A 14759-nucleotide genomic window follows, 5' to 3' on the forward strand; every position below is an offset into this window, starting at 1 on the left:
AGCACTTGTCAACAACAGAGTGAGTTTTAGCACCGAGGGTGTCTCTAGCCTGACAGAGATGTCAGAGTTGGCAGATCAGTTACTTACTTCTCAGTAACTGAGTTGCAGTGCAACAGTTAGTGGTGGTAGTGCTATGGGCAGCACGATGCAGCATGATGAGAGGGATTGCAGTGCAGATGCAGCAGTGGCAGTCGCAGAGCCATGGGTAGAAGCACAGATGCAAAGGGAGTTTTTGTACAGATGCAACAGTGGCAGTGGCAGGGCCATGGGTAGCAGTAGATGATGCAGCACTACAGAGGATGTCAGGCAACAGGCCTAGCATCAGCACCGAGACTGATGCCGAATGATCAGGGTGATGCTCAGTGAGGATTATTACTAGAGCACAATCCTCGCTAGGAGGGAGTGTTGATTTGGGGTAGCATCAAATGTGATCTAACCACGTAAAAAAGTGGAGAGGCTAAAGCACATGAGATCTCCAATACCCAGAAATGGTTTGGGCAGATTCTAAACAGTTTGAGAGATATTAAAATAATTAATATTTTTAATGGAGTCCCTAAGTCTAAACTTAGGGAAAATAAAATATTAATGTGAATTAATATAAAACTATGTTGGAAGGGTCCAAAAGTCCAAAAGTCATGGATCAAGCCAGAGTTAATCTTAGCCGTTGATTAGGGACTTAATCTCGGCCGTTGATATGTCTAAGAGAAAAGTATAAAATGAGGCTTGAGGGTCACTTGGAAGATACACCGAGTTGATCAAGATTTCGATTTTCAAGGGCAGGGTTTGCTTAGGAAGTCGAAAGAGTGATGAGAGTTGCAGCTGAAGGGCAATGAATACAGAAGCAGAGAGGCAGAGATAATACGAGGAAGATCAGCGCAGAAGCCGAGAGAGGGACACAGAGCCAGCCAAAGGTTCACGCAGAGCCAGCCAAGGCTCAAGCAAAGGCAGCTAGGAGCTACACAGTGTCTCAAAGAGCCAACGTGGGTGACGCAAAGGCTCTAAGGGCTGACGCAGGGCAAGCTAGGGTGACAATGGGCAGACGCTGGACCAAAAAGGGTTGACGCTGGGGTTTTCGTGGGGCAGATTGGAGTTGGGAGCTATTAGAGTGTTTATCCGGGGTTTCAGCCGGAATATCTACTTCCGAACAGAGAGGTACTACTGCCGAGATTATTCTATGTTGGGTGAGCCGGTTTTGGCACCCAAATTGTATTCAGAAACTGCATAATAATAAAACCCTCAGATAGCTACACCGGTTTTCACGCATTGGGTTTTTCCGAGGACATTCGTCCAAAAACAACGGTGTCACTTGTGTGCTTGTTTTTGTTTCCTTCAGTTGATGATCTGTAATGTGTTGAGCATGCACTTGTATTTATTTTCAGTATTTACATGGTAAATAACTTGTTAATTAATCATAACAAGTAGGCAGAAATAAATCAGAAAAGTGCATGAAGAGTTTCTAACAGTTAGACTTAGAAATTCCAACAATTATTCTGATTATGAAAGGATGTCAAAAATACTAAGTAAAATAAACACAAAAGGTGCACTCCTTGAAAACACAAAAGCTACACTCAGCGAACACACTATTCGAAAACAGTGAAAACTGCTAGACAGTTTTAAACAATATGGATTTGTTAGACACTAAAGCAGCAAGAAAATATAGAAAAAACCTGCATGAAGAATGGCTATCAATGTCAGCTGGTACTAACCATAGTTTTAAAAACCGGCCACAAAAACCGGTAACCGGTCTAACCGGCCGGTTAGAGGCCTGGCCGGTCCGAACCGGCCTAAAAAACCGGGTTAGATACCTCATGTGCCCAGAAAACGGCCCTAACCGGTAAAAACCGGCCGGTTTAGGGCGGAACCGGCCGGTTCCGTCCTAAACCGGCCGGTTTATGGACAGCCCACCGAATTATGACAAAAAGTGCAGCGGTTTTGTGGTTTAGGGGTTTTGGGGGTGAGGGAAAGGTATTTTCCCTCCAAAAACACCCTCACACTTGCTATAAGAGACCCCTCTCACTCTCATTTGTCTCACACAACTGATTTGGAGTGTTTGTGAGTGTTTGTGAGTTTGTTTGTGAGCTTGGAGAGTGTGGAGTTTTTGCTGAAGTAGTCATCTTGGAGTTGGAGTTGGAGCTATTTTGGAGATAGTGTGTAGTTGTCAGTGGAGTTGCCATCTTCAAGAGGAGGCTAAGGGAGCTAGTTTGCATTTCCAGGTAAGGATTTGCACTTGATAATTCCTCATTTGAGTCTGCTGTCCATGAATTTTTTTTTTGTGTTATAAACTTCTCACTTCTATGATCTACCATCCAGGGAGTCATCATGCTCCAAAAGCCGAAGATACTGCATGGGCTCATTGTGATATGATTGATGGCAAAATGATCTGCAAATATTGCCAAAAATCCATTCAAGGAGGGGGTATTAACAGGTTCAAGCAACACTTGGCTGGGATAGGAGGCCATGTAAAGCCATGTGGAGCACCAAATGAAATAATAGGGCATATTAGGGCAGAATACCTTCAGAAGTTTGAGACTCAAGTCACTGAACCAATAGAGAAGTTTGTGGCTACACAGTTTGGGAGTCGAGACTCAACCAACTGAGTTTGATCATGATGACTGAGACTCATGAGAAGTTTCAACTTCAAGTGATAATGTTGATCACTATTATAGTATTACTATTATCATATATGTAGAGTCTAGACTGAAGTCTTGTAGTAGGCCACTGGCCCCATAGTTTGTAGGCTTTATTTTTGCACTCTAGTGGCCATTTAGAGCCTCATTGCTTATGTATTTTGTCGATGATATGTATTGCACTCGGTGCCATTTTGATATATTCACCTTTAAGGCTTTACATGGTATATCAATGAGCAATCTTTGCATATTTTGTCTCTATTGGCTTGGAATCATGGTTTTAAATCTTAAAAATAGTTTTTTTCATTAAAAAATAATTATTTAATGTATTTTTCTAAAACCGGTTCGTTTAGACCAAACCAGTCCCGGTTAGACCGGTTCCGGTCGGTAAACCGGTTCATTAGGTGGACCGGTCCGGTCACCGGTTCCGGTTTTAAAAACACTGGTACTAACCACATACACTCTGGTCACATAGTAGATCTGATGATGGTCATATTACATTTCCACAGTCAGAACTATCCAAAAGGATCGACAAGTCACCTACTGCCCTCAGAAACTGCGTAAATGTATTGACGTTTGCATTGCATGCTAATGTCTCTTCTTAAATTTATGTTATATACGAATTTCTGTTGCAGGCAAGTGGGAAACATGTCCATAACAGAGACTTTTCAAGTTACTAAGCAGATCAACTGGAAAGGGCTATTACAACATAATGAAAACCTTGATCTTGAAAGTTGACAGTGGAGATCACAATTATTACTATCTCTGGAAAACCATCGCAAACATCGCCATTTGTTTAAACTTCAAATCTTTCAAACACACTAGCTATTTTTCTTCATCAAAATCAACAATTCTCCATTTCAGAAAATAATTCCAGCAGATAATTCAAATATTACTATAGAAAACAAACCACTGAGAAATGATGATTTATCCTGCAATACAACTGATACGGATACAGTTTCTAAAAGAAAAGACTTATATCTTAAGAAATGGTCCAAAGATAGCGTACATCTTTTAATCTGTCATAATGAATGCACTGTTGAATTGCAGTTACTTATATGAAGAACAAAACATTCCAGTATGAAAACAGAATTGTGCAAGATGTATATTCTAGGGAATGATACAAATGCAAACTTGTGGCCAAAATAATTTAGGAATGCCTGCAGTAAGAAATATATACCTGGAGAGCTGCCATGAACTGCCTAAGTGTTCCCTTAAATTGATCAGAAGAACTACGGGCTTCTAGAAACATGAGCTTTGCATAGTGCTTCCAACAAGCAGAAAGCACTGATGCTCCAATCTTCATCTCAGATTCACTCACATCTAAAATAGGAAAAAAGACAAAAAGAAAAAGAGTTGTTTTTCAAATCCAATATCCAGAAATTATTCTCAAGGACACAATATCCTTATGCTATTGAACAGAAACCAAAATATTATTACCTGACTTATCTCTGAGAGAATCACGGTAAGTTCTCATTCCATGCAACCGCTTAGATACTTGCTCCAATCCCTTCGCATGCAAAGGCCTGCTCCGTTTGCTCCACTGCACAGTGAATTATCTTGCTCAACTTAAATCCAAATATAACAGTCAAAGAAAATACTCCCATATTCTTTATCCCACCAACTCAAGAAACACATCATAGCCTCAGTATGACAAATTCAAATTCAAATTCTTCAAGCCACCAAGCACTTTGAACAACTATAATTGGAAAGTTCCACATATGCATATTCTTAATAATTTTTTTCAATAAAATAAGCAAAAAATGCCAAGACACCAGGAGATCCACAGGAGTGTAGTCTAGCAGAAAGCAGTGACGAGATTGGGCTTGTATTAACACAAAGACCTGGCTTAAAAACCCCCAGGTAAGTGCAGATCAGGCTAGATGCAATCCATGTGTTATGAACATAAATAAAAAATAATATAAATAACAATAACTCATAATTAAGTAATAACTTATAAATTAGTGTTGTGAAAAGCGCGATTAAATCGCGATTTAATGAAAAAATCGCGCTTTTTCCCCGCGCCGATTTAATCGCGCTTTTTACACGAAAAAATTGGCTATTTTTTTGCCGATTTTTTCCGAAAAAAAGCGCGTTTTAATCGCGCTTTTCACAACACAACAGAGAAAAGCCTTGAATCACCACAACACTATAACTAACAAAGAAGGGTATTCTGGCTATCCTAAGCCTTAATACTAGTATACTTTAAATAGAGGACCAAAAATTGCATGAAGAAATATGTCATCTCCACAGGCTAGCTTGTGAAGGTTGAAGTAAGTTCCCATCTAGCCAATGCATCATTAGTGGAGTTCAAATCATGATCTTGGTCCTGACAAGGCTTACTTCCAATAACCTGAATTCACAAAAGCTTATAAGAGCATCTAACTCAGTAGTCCAACAAATATGTTGCTAAAGCTCATCAACATACAAGCCAGGAGAGTCAGCTAAAATGGCATCCCTGTTTGACAACCCACAAGGTGCACAGAGACCACCAACCAGTCTCATATAATATCATGACTGCTCCAGGAAATACCATATAAAATTCTCCCCTAAGAAGATTGTTTTGAAAGTCATTAGTTCCCACTATCAATCTAAAGAAAAGCTTAAATGAAAGACATGCATGAGATCAAAGCTTCAACTTACCATCTGAAGGCATTGAACAAGAGTAACCAAATTGTCCAGCTGATCCCACAGTAGAGTCTCTCTCTCTATGCTTAATGGTCCTCTTCCTGATGTACTAGGCAAGTCTTCTAAAAAACACCCCTCAGAATTTTCAGCTATATTTATTGGGGTGACTAACCGTCTGTTATCTTTGTGCTCTTCCATCTTTTTACTTGTAACAGATTTCGGAAAGCTCTCCTCTTCTGTTAATGCTTGAGTGCATATCAAAATACAATCAGCTGCAGCTATTGAAAGACGTGTTGGTAGTAGAAATCCATCCTGCTCAACACTGTAAACATAAACAAAAAACTTTGAGAAAAAAAAAATTCAAACAACAACACAGCCATAGGTTAATATCGATCTTCAGAAATAAAACAAAATTCTTCCGCCTGAAACTGTTTCTAGATATTGAATACATAGTTACAGTAAGAAATGATGTCTGCATCCCATGAATAAGGTGAAATGAAAATCTGCCAACAACAAAATATCACAGTTGTTTGACAGTCGGCAGCTTTCACGAAAAAGATGATGGTTATCTGACCACAAAATATACTGGTATCAGCAATGTTTTAGTCTTCAGGAATCTGCCCTAAAAAGTAGTGAGAACATCAAAGGAATGTGGTCACCATTTTAGAAAACACTCCAATGCAAGATCAAAGTGCCATTAATATTTTGCATTCCCTCACAATCAAAGACATCTAGAGGGTCCAAATAACAGGTTCATGAGGTTGGCACAATTGGAAGCATCCGATGTAATGTCCTCTTCAAATTAATTGCCCAAGGAAGGACGTGGTAGCCTATTTAACCTTGTACGCTATAGTCATTTCAAAAGGGGGAATTATTATTTAATGTTACTTAGATACCATTACTTAATAAAAATTACATTGGGGTAAATGGAGGGAAACTTACAAGTCACTCAAATTTGAATTTAGAAGGGAAAAGATCCAAAGAGAAACAATAAAAGTAAGGGAGGAGAGTCATTATGATCATCATGGATTGTTATTCTTCTTGATTTTGGGCTGAGGCTCTTGGAGGCTTTTAAGACCCTTTTCTCTGAATGGTTTCGGTGTTGAAAAATTCCACCCTAGCCAATCCTCCTATCTTTCTTTGCTACAGGACCGAATTTTGGCTGGAAACTATCTCTGAGGCACCGAAGGGCTGGTATCTTCCTTTCTGAGGTAGCGAAGGGCGGAAGACAATTTTCTAAGGCAGCAAAGGGCAGGAGCCTACATTTCTGTGGCAGTGAGGGGCTGAATCCACCTTGCTGAGGCAGACAAGGCTGGTAAATATCTTCCTAGGGCAGCAAAGGTTGAGATCTGATTGTCTGCGCAGCAGAAGGCCAGATTCTAATAGCAGGCCTGGTTCAGGGCAGCAAAGGGCCACCATTAGGGTTTAAAACGGGTGTAGCTAGCTGGAAGCTAAGGCAGCAAAGGATATTACAGGTGGAGCGGGGTCTAAGCAGCACGCAGGAGAACTGAAGCAAACTGACAAATCTGTGTGGCTTCAATCAACCTAAGGTCAGAACAACTCGTGTGCCCAACTGTTGAATAACAGTGAACGGTTTTGGTCTGTAAACTTAGAACTAAGTTTGTGTTTTTATCCCTATTGGGGAACTGTGGATCTTGTGCTGTATAGTAAGATTGCTAGTGTCTGGTCAGTTTGGCCCTAATTCACAGTGGGTGCTTGAAGAATCAACTGTTAATTGAGTAGTTTATTATACTATTGTGCATTCAATAAAGATCATCACTGATTTATAGACTAATATGAGCTGCAACACTGTTATGAGATACAATTCTGTCATGTGTTTACAATGGTATCAAAGTTGTGCATCCTGCCAGCCTGTGAGCATATGATTTCTGGATGCTCCCGGAGGATAGGGACAACATTACAGTGAAGAAAACTAAGGGTTCCAACAATTCAGTCATGGCAAGCAAGGAAGAGCAACCACCAAAGATTAACCCCTTAGGCATCTTGGGGAAGCTAGCAAGAGGGCGGCAGCAGATGGCTCAACAAATGGCACAAGGGCAACAGCAGATGGCCCAACTTCTTACCCAAGTTTTGGCAAATCTGAGTAATGTGGGTAACAATTGTGCTAATGGATCTAATGGAGGCAGCCGGAGTTTGGCAGAAGGAAGCAACAACCATAATCCTGGTTCTTTTAACATCTCTGCACAAACTAACACAGGGACAACCAGTAGGAGGATCCCTAGACTTCCACTACCCCAGTTTCTAGATGGTTAGGGAGCAATAAACCAAGGACCTATAGAAAAGAATGGAGATTTTTCAAAATATTCTCGGAAGTATGCATCACTAGGAGAGGTTGTTCGAGCAGCTATGACCTTTACAGAGTTCAGTAACATTAAGTACAAACATAGGCCCAGGGATAATAATAGCAGCACGCAACAGAACTGTGATCTACTGCACAATGTTGGAAAATTGTCCATCCCCTCCTTTGATGGGTCATCCAAATACTCAGCGTGAGTACAAAAGTTAGACACTTACTTCCAACTTAACCCAATGCTTGAAGCAAAGGCCATCAAGTTCGCCACCTTGCATTTGGAAGGAGAAGCTCATCAATGGTGGTACCACGGATTGGTCACCCTGGGACATTCCAACATTACTTCTTACATGGACTTCACAAAAAAGGTTGATAGACCAGTTTGACAAGAAGGATTCTGAGATACACTATAGGGAGCTAACACGGCTCAAGCAAGCCACCACACTAGATGCCTACAATTTGGAATTTCAGTGAGTCACTGAGTGGCTGTTATGGTGACATTCATATCTGAACAGAGGCTGATCATGCTCTTCATAGAGGGTTTAGTCAAGCCACTGCATGGGTGGGTCAAGGCCTTCAAACCCACCACCTTACAAGATGCCATCGCTATAATGTGAGACATGGAAGATGCATTACCTAAAACTAAATTTCCATCCAAACCACTCATCACTCAGAAGAACAAAGATAGGAGGTCATCTGAAAGAGAGTGGGTTGAGAAGGACAGGTTGGATGGCAAGACTCAAAGCAAGTTGAGAAAGAATAAACTTAGTTTCAAGTGCAAGGAACCATGGGAACCAGGTCATAGTTGCTTAGGAAAGGGAAAAGTGTAATATTCCTAATTGGAATTTAACAATTAATACCAAAAAATGGACTAGGAACAATAAATAAACTGGAATTCATACACAATTAAAACACCAAAATGTACACCAACATAATCTGAGCCATTCGATTAATTTTATGATAAAAGAGTACATAAAATGAGCTGAAATTTTGGAACCTGGGCTTGCGGTGCAAGCTAAGCAGAACCTGAAAAAATGCCCCGAACCCAAGCGGTAGAAATGGTCTCGGAGTGAATTTTGCACTATCCAGAAATAATTTGCTACTTGTTGTCGGCTGGAATGTTGATATTAGGGCTGAATACTCCTCAGAATGCTCTGAAAATTTAGCTTTGAACTCCTCTCCCAAAATCCAGAAAAGGTTTGGCCCAATCCAAACCAAAACTGAGCCCACCAAGTCATACAATTCGTCAGCTAACTAACAAATCGCCAGCTATAAGAATGTGGATTTCAGGCCTGAATATCAATCGGAAAATTCTATAAAATTAGTCGGAGACTCCTCTCAATAAACCCACAAAAACCCAGAAAGGGTTTGGGCTGAATCCACCGACCCCTGGTGACCCCCAACAAGTGTGAATTGCCCAACCTGGTCAAAAAAACGCCCCACAGTTTTGATACTACTAAATTATGCCCAAATCTACCAAGGGAAATATCTCCCAGCTCTGGCTAAATTCTCCATTGAGAAATACCTCCTATCTTCAGCCCTTATCTCTCCCGGATCCACTTCTTTAAACCCCTGCGCAACACTTGGTCAAATAGCTTTTGCGCCCCTACCAAAGATAGAAAAAACGACCCACATAATAACCTCCAATCCAGCCCAGCAAATCGTTGTCCAAATTCTGGTCTAACAATAAGAAAATTCCCTGCAAAAGCACGGAGCCTCTAAACCACGCGTGCTCCCACAATGTGCTCCACAAAAATACCTTTGCACTCAAGAAATGTGCACTATTGAGTAAATTCTTGCAATGACGTCCAATGGAAGCTCTGAATTGAGCTCCCCAAATTGCCTCACTAAGGAGACACTCGAAGTTCTCCGAAATGAGGGTGGAATTCTCACTCGGAAATTCTTTGTGCTGAACAACACAGGTTTTCTTGGCTAAGCAACTCAAGATAACTAGTGTTAAATTGTCAAATAATCAAAAAATACCAAATGGAAGCCTCCAAGCTCTATGTATAATTGTTAGCCCTCTCCCTTGGTGGTCCCCACCTTCCACTAATAAAATATTACTTTGCCGCCATTCTTCATTAAAATAATAATTTCCACTTTTCTCCCACAAAATAATATTTTCTCTTTTTTATTTAATATCACCAAAAATTGGCAAAACTCCTTAGTGGATTTTGCACTCACAAAAATTGGGAACATTACAAAAAGTCCAATATATTGAGGTGTTGTCAGAAAGGAACAATGAACAAGATACATGGCTAGCACCAAGCAATGGGCCTAGCAGTTCAGAGGGGGAGCAGTCCCACAAGGAAGCTAAAGGGGATCACAGGCCTTGTACAGGGATTAAGGGTGGTGTTATCGCCACTCTTTCTAGAATCCTCGGGAACTACACCTTCAGGATCAAGGGGGTAATACAGGGACAATGAGTCACAGCCTTGGTCAATGGTGGGGCAACTCACAACTTCATCGATTCAACCTTGGTGGCAAAGAGAAGTTTTTCCACGAAAGAATTTGCTTTAACGTTGTAGTGGCTAATGGATACAACATGACATGCACACAAAGTGTTACATGCTTGAACTTGACACTAGGCAATTACACATTTACCAATGACTTATATATATTGGATCTTACAAACACCAATGTTGTATTGGGACTACAACGACTATACTCATTGGGGAAGTTCTTAATGAACTACCAGGAAATGGAGATGGAATTCAGGGCCTCCAATGGCAATAAGGTAGTGTTGAGCGGTATGTCTAGTGGCACTCCTCCGGCTATATTAGCTAAGGGAATGGAGGCTTTAGACTGTAGTGTGCTAGATCTGTTGAAATTTGATGACAAAAAAAGGTTTCCTGCAATCCAACCCGATTTTAATTTCACCTTATCACTCCCATTCAGTTAAAGGCCTTTTCCCATAAACATACATTCAACATATAGAATTCTGGAATTGAAATTTTCAGATTAAAACAAATGGGACTGTCAACACATGCTGAAAATAAATATGGACATAAACAGACCAACAACACACATAAAAATACACAGATTTTTGGTCAACTTAGACCCAGACAAAACCCCTTCAATCTTCTCCGGGCAAAACCTGTTAGAAAGCTCTTCAAATTTATTTATCTTTGAAGTTCAGCAAAAATACATTTGCAAACAAAACAAAACAGCAACATACAACTTATCTCTTCAACCCAAAACTCCTTGAAAATTGTGCCCATTTTGCCTTGATTTTCGTGCCCACTTGAAGCTGAAATATGTACAGTACGGATACGACTGTACTGACTGTACTGTATGGATTCCGTATAGGCTGTATGGATTTCTGTACCGTTGTATGGACTATACAAAAAAATTTCAAAAAAAAACTCAAAAACTTCTCTCAAACAACGTGCAACTCACAGCATTAAGTGGTGTTCGTACTGTACATTTTGTTGTCTTCTAGGTCTTGATTTTCGTGCCTAGCTTTGCCCAGAAATCACTCCTTCAGCTTGCTGCAACAAATTTTTCCTTCAGAACTTTTCTCCAACTCTCAACGTCCTTTCTCCAATCTGCTCATGAAGAATGAATGCAATCTCTCTTTTATTTTCCCCCTTTTGTTTCCCTAAATGACTTTTGGGCAACTTTAAGATCTAATGGCTCAGATTCATTCAGATTCATTTAGATTCATTTAATTCTCACTTTCTATTTTTTAGCTCACCCATTAAATAAAGTACCCACATTGTACTTTATGTCTAAAGTCACTTTTCACTTTATAATTTAACATTGACTTTACCACTTATAAAGTCACTTTTACTTTATAAAGTCACACTTAGGAAAAGAATTATTTTGGACACTTTTCTCTAAGTAGAGACTAACCCATGGGAAACCACTTGTCCAAGGTACATTAAAAACCAAAACTCACTCTTACCAAGGTAAGTGTTTCTCACCACACCCATCTTGTCCCTGAAATGGACATGCTTGCCTCCTAGTAAGGACTTCGTGAGAACATCGGCCACCTGCTCATCTATTGATATATACTCCAGCTTCCCTGCCCCCTTCTAAACATAGTCCCTAATGAAATGATATCTGATGTCAATATGTTTTGACCTGTCATGAAATACTGAATTCTCCGTGAGTTTAATGCAACTCTGATTATCACAATGAATAATCGTTGGTCTCAGCTCCTGATCAAATAGGCCATACAACAACTTGCGAAGCCAAATGGCCTCACAACTAGCCTAACTAGCAGCCATATACTCAGCCTCAAAAGAGCTCAAAGCAACTAACTTTTGCTTTCGACTGAACCATGACACAATTGTCGAACCCAATCCAAAGCAACACCCTGAAGTGCTTTTCTTGTCAGAAGCACAGCCTTCCCGATCTGCATCTATGTAACCTGCCAACCTCGCTCCATCTCCCCGCCTATAGTCCAAACCATAATCAACAGTCCCTTGCACATAACGAAGAATGTGCTTTGCAGCTACCCAATGCACCCTCCTGGGCTCAACCATGAACTGGCTAAGTGTGTTCACTGCAAAGCATATATCTGGCCTAATGTTGACCAGATACATCAAGGACCAAATACGCTGCCTATACAATGTGGGATCCACCAAACTAGAATCTGAAGCATAAAGCTTCTTCCAGTTGGTGGTCATAGGTGTAGACATTGGTCTACAATCTGCCATGTGAAATCTGCTCAACACATCCACAGCATATTGCCCCTGCCCCAGAAAGGTATGCCCCTCCCCCTGCCACACCTAAAGCCCCAAAAAGTAATGCATCAGCCCAATGTCCTTCATCTCGAACTCCAGAACAAGATCCTCCTTGCAACCACTAATTAGTCTCTTTGCCCCAGTAATGAACAAGTCATCAACATATAGCACAAGAATGAGTGGATCATCCCCTTAAATAATGTCCTATAGGTTCGAATCTACACCACTCTTCGTGAAACCCATCTGCTACAAGTAAGTATCAATCCTCGAATACCAAACTCTCGGAGCTTGCTTGAGTCTGTAGAGTGTTCGCCTCGACCAGCATACATGGTCTCCCACCCAAGTACCTCAAAGCCCTTCCGCTGCTCAACATACACCTCCTCCACTATAGCTTCGTTCAGAAATGTGGTCTTCACATCCATCTAATGGATCTGCCAACCCATTTCTGCAGCGATAGAAATAAGGGACCAGATAGAAGTGTATCGAGCTACAGGGGTGAAGGTATCATCATAGTCAACTCACCCTATCTGTGAGAACCCTCTAGCTACAAACCTCGCCTTGAACTTCTCAATGTTGCCATCCGCAACATGCTTGATCTTGTAGAGCCACCTGGAAGTCACAACTGACTTGCCCTTAGGCCTAAGCACCACTTCCTAAACATTGTTCTTAATGATAGAGGCATACTCCACCATAGCCTCTCTCCATACCTCCTGGCTGGCAGCCTCCTCATAGCTAGTAGGCTCAGAGTCAACAATGTTGGTAGCCTTGGCTACATAACTGCAAAACAACTCAAGTGGCACACTCTCCCTCTTCACCCTCTTCGGAGGACCAATAGACTCTGTTTCCATCAAGGTGTCTTGAAGCCACTTGAGCCTCCTTTTCCCTGAAGAAGCTTCCCCATAGGGAACCTCATCCTCTACCCCCCAGTTTGGTGAATCTAAAGGTCAGCCAACTGACCCTAGTGTGCCTGTACCTGTTGAAGTTTCTAAGTCTAACAATTAGAAACCCTCCATGTACATTCTGATTTATTCCTTCCTACTTGTTCTGACTAATTAACAAGTTATTTACCATGTAAATACTAAAAATAAACACAAGTACATGCTCAACACATTACAGATCATGAACTGAAGGAAACAGAAACAAGCACACAAATGACACCATTATTGTTGGACTAATGTCCCCGGAAAAAACCAATGCGGGAAAAACGGTGCAACTATCTGAGGGTTTGATTTATTAAGCAGTTTCAGAATACAATTTGGGTGCCAAATCCAGCCCACCCAACAGAGAAAAATCTCGGCAGTTCTAGCTTCTGCCCTCTGCATCAGCTTTCCCGACTGTTCCGGCAGTTCCCGACTGTTCCGGCTTCTACCCTCTGCGTCAGCTTTCCCGGTTGTTCCGGCAGTTCCACGCAGTTCCGACTATTCCCGGCAGTTCCGGCTTCTGCCATCTGCGTCAGCTTTCCCCACTATTCCGGCAGTTCCCGGCAGTTCTGGCTTCTGCCCTCTGCGTCAACTTTCCCGGCTATTCCTAGCAGTTCCAGCTTCTGCCCTCTGCGTCAGCTTTCCCGGCTGTTGCGCTGATCCTCCCAGCACTATCTTTGCCTCTCTACTTCTGTATTCACTGCCCCTCAGCTGCAACTCCTGATCACTCTCTCAAATCAACGGTCAAGATTAAGTCCCTAATCAACGGCTAAGATTAGATCTGGCTTGATCCATGACTTTTAGACCATTCTAAAACAGTTTTATATTAATTCACATTAATATTTTATTTTCTTAAAAATATTAATTATTTTAATATCTCTCAAAATGTTTAGAATCTGCCCAAACCCTTTCTGGGTATTGGAGATCTCATGTGCCTTAGCCTCTCCACCAATTTTTGTGGCTAGAGCACATCCGATGCTACACCAAATCAACACTCCCTCTTAGCGAGGATTGTACTCTAGCAATACTCCTCATCAAGTATCACCCTGATCATCCGACATCGGTCACTATGCTGATGCTAGGCCTACTGCCCATCATCTGCACTACTACATCTTGTACTGCTACCCATGGCCCTGCCACTACTACATCCATGCTACTGCCCATGGCCACTGCCACTGTTGTATCTACACTGCAACCCCTCTCATCATGTTGCATCGTGTTGCCCATAGCACTACCACTGCTAACTGCTGCACTGCAACTCAATTACTGAGAAGTAAGTAACTAATCTCCCAACTCTTACATCTTCGTCAAGCTAGAAGCACCCTCGATGTTGAAACTCCCTCTGTCGCTGACAAGTGCTCCCTCTCTGACCTCTACATTGCTGCAACAACGCCATGCATCTCACACTGTTGCACACCACTCTGTGCGATCCTGCACTGGTGCAACAGTCTCGTGCTTCTCACACTGCTGCCTCATGTTGTCCTGGGAATCCTGCACTATAGCTCCCTCTGTCGCTCCATTCGCTTCCGTCTCTACTGACAACCGCCAATATTGCTACTCCTCTTCGGGGCTCTCGTAGCAA

General features: G+C 41.6%; 1 protein-coding gene across 1 annotated transcript in view; it reads right to left on the bottom strand.

Moving 5' to 3' along the window:
* Window positions 1–14759, bottom strand: part of LOC149153502 (ARM repeat superfamily protein) — a 368482-nt gene that overhangs the window by 258708 nt on the left and 95015 nt on the right. Inside the window, exons 6-8 of the mRNA XM_089445673.1 lie at window positions 5271–5577; window positions 4068–4170; window positions 3808–3950 (exon numbers count right to left, since the gene is read on the bottom strand). Of these exons, the coding sequence (XP_089301799.1) occupies window positions 3808–3950; window positions 4068–4170; window positions 5271–5577 (553 nt within the window). The remainder of the gene's footprint in view (window positions 1–3807; window positions 3951–4067; window positions 4171–5270; window positions 5578–14759) is intronic.

This window comes from Pinus tabuliformis, chromosome 9 (genome assembly GCF_031772625.1).
Source record: "Pinus tabuliformis cultivar Carrire ecotype Pingquan chromosome 9, CPIR1, whole genome shotgun sequence".
In the NCBI taxonomy this organism is placed as follows: domain Eukaryota; kingdom Viridiplantae; phylum Streptophyta; class Pinopsida; order Pinales; family Pinaceae; genus Pinus; species Pinus tabuliformis.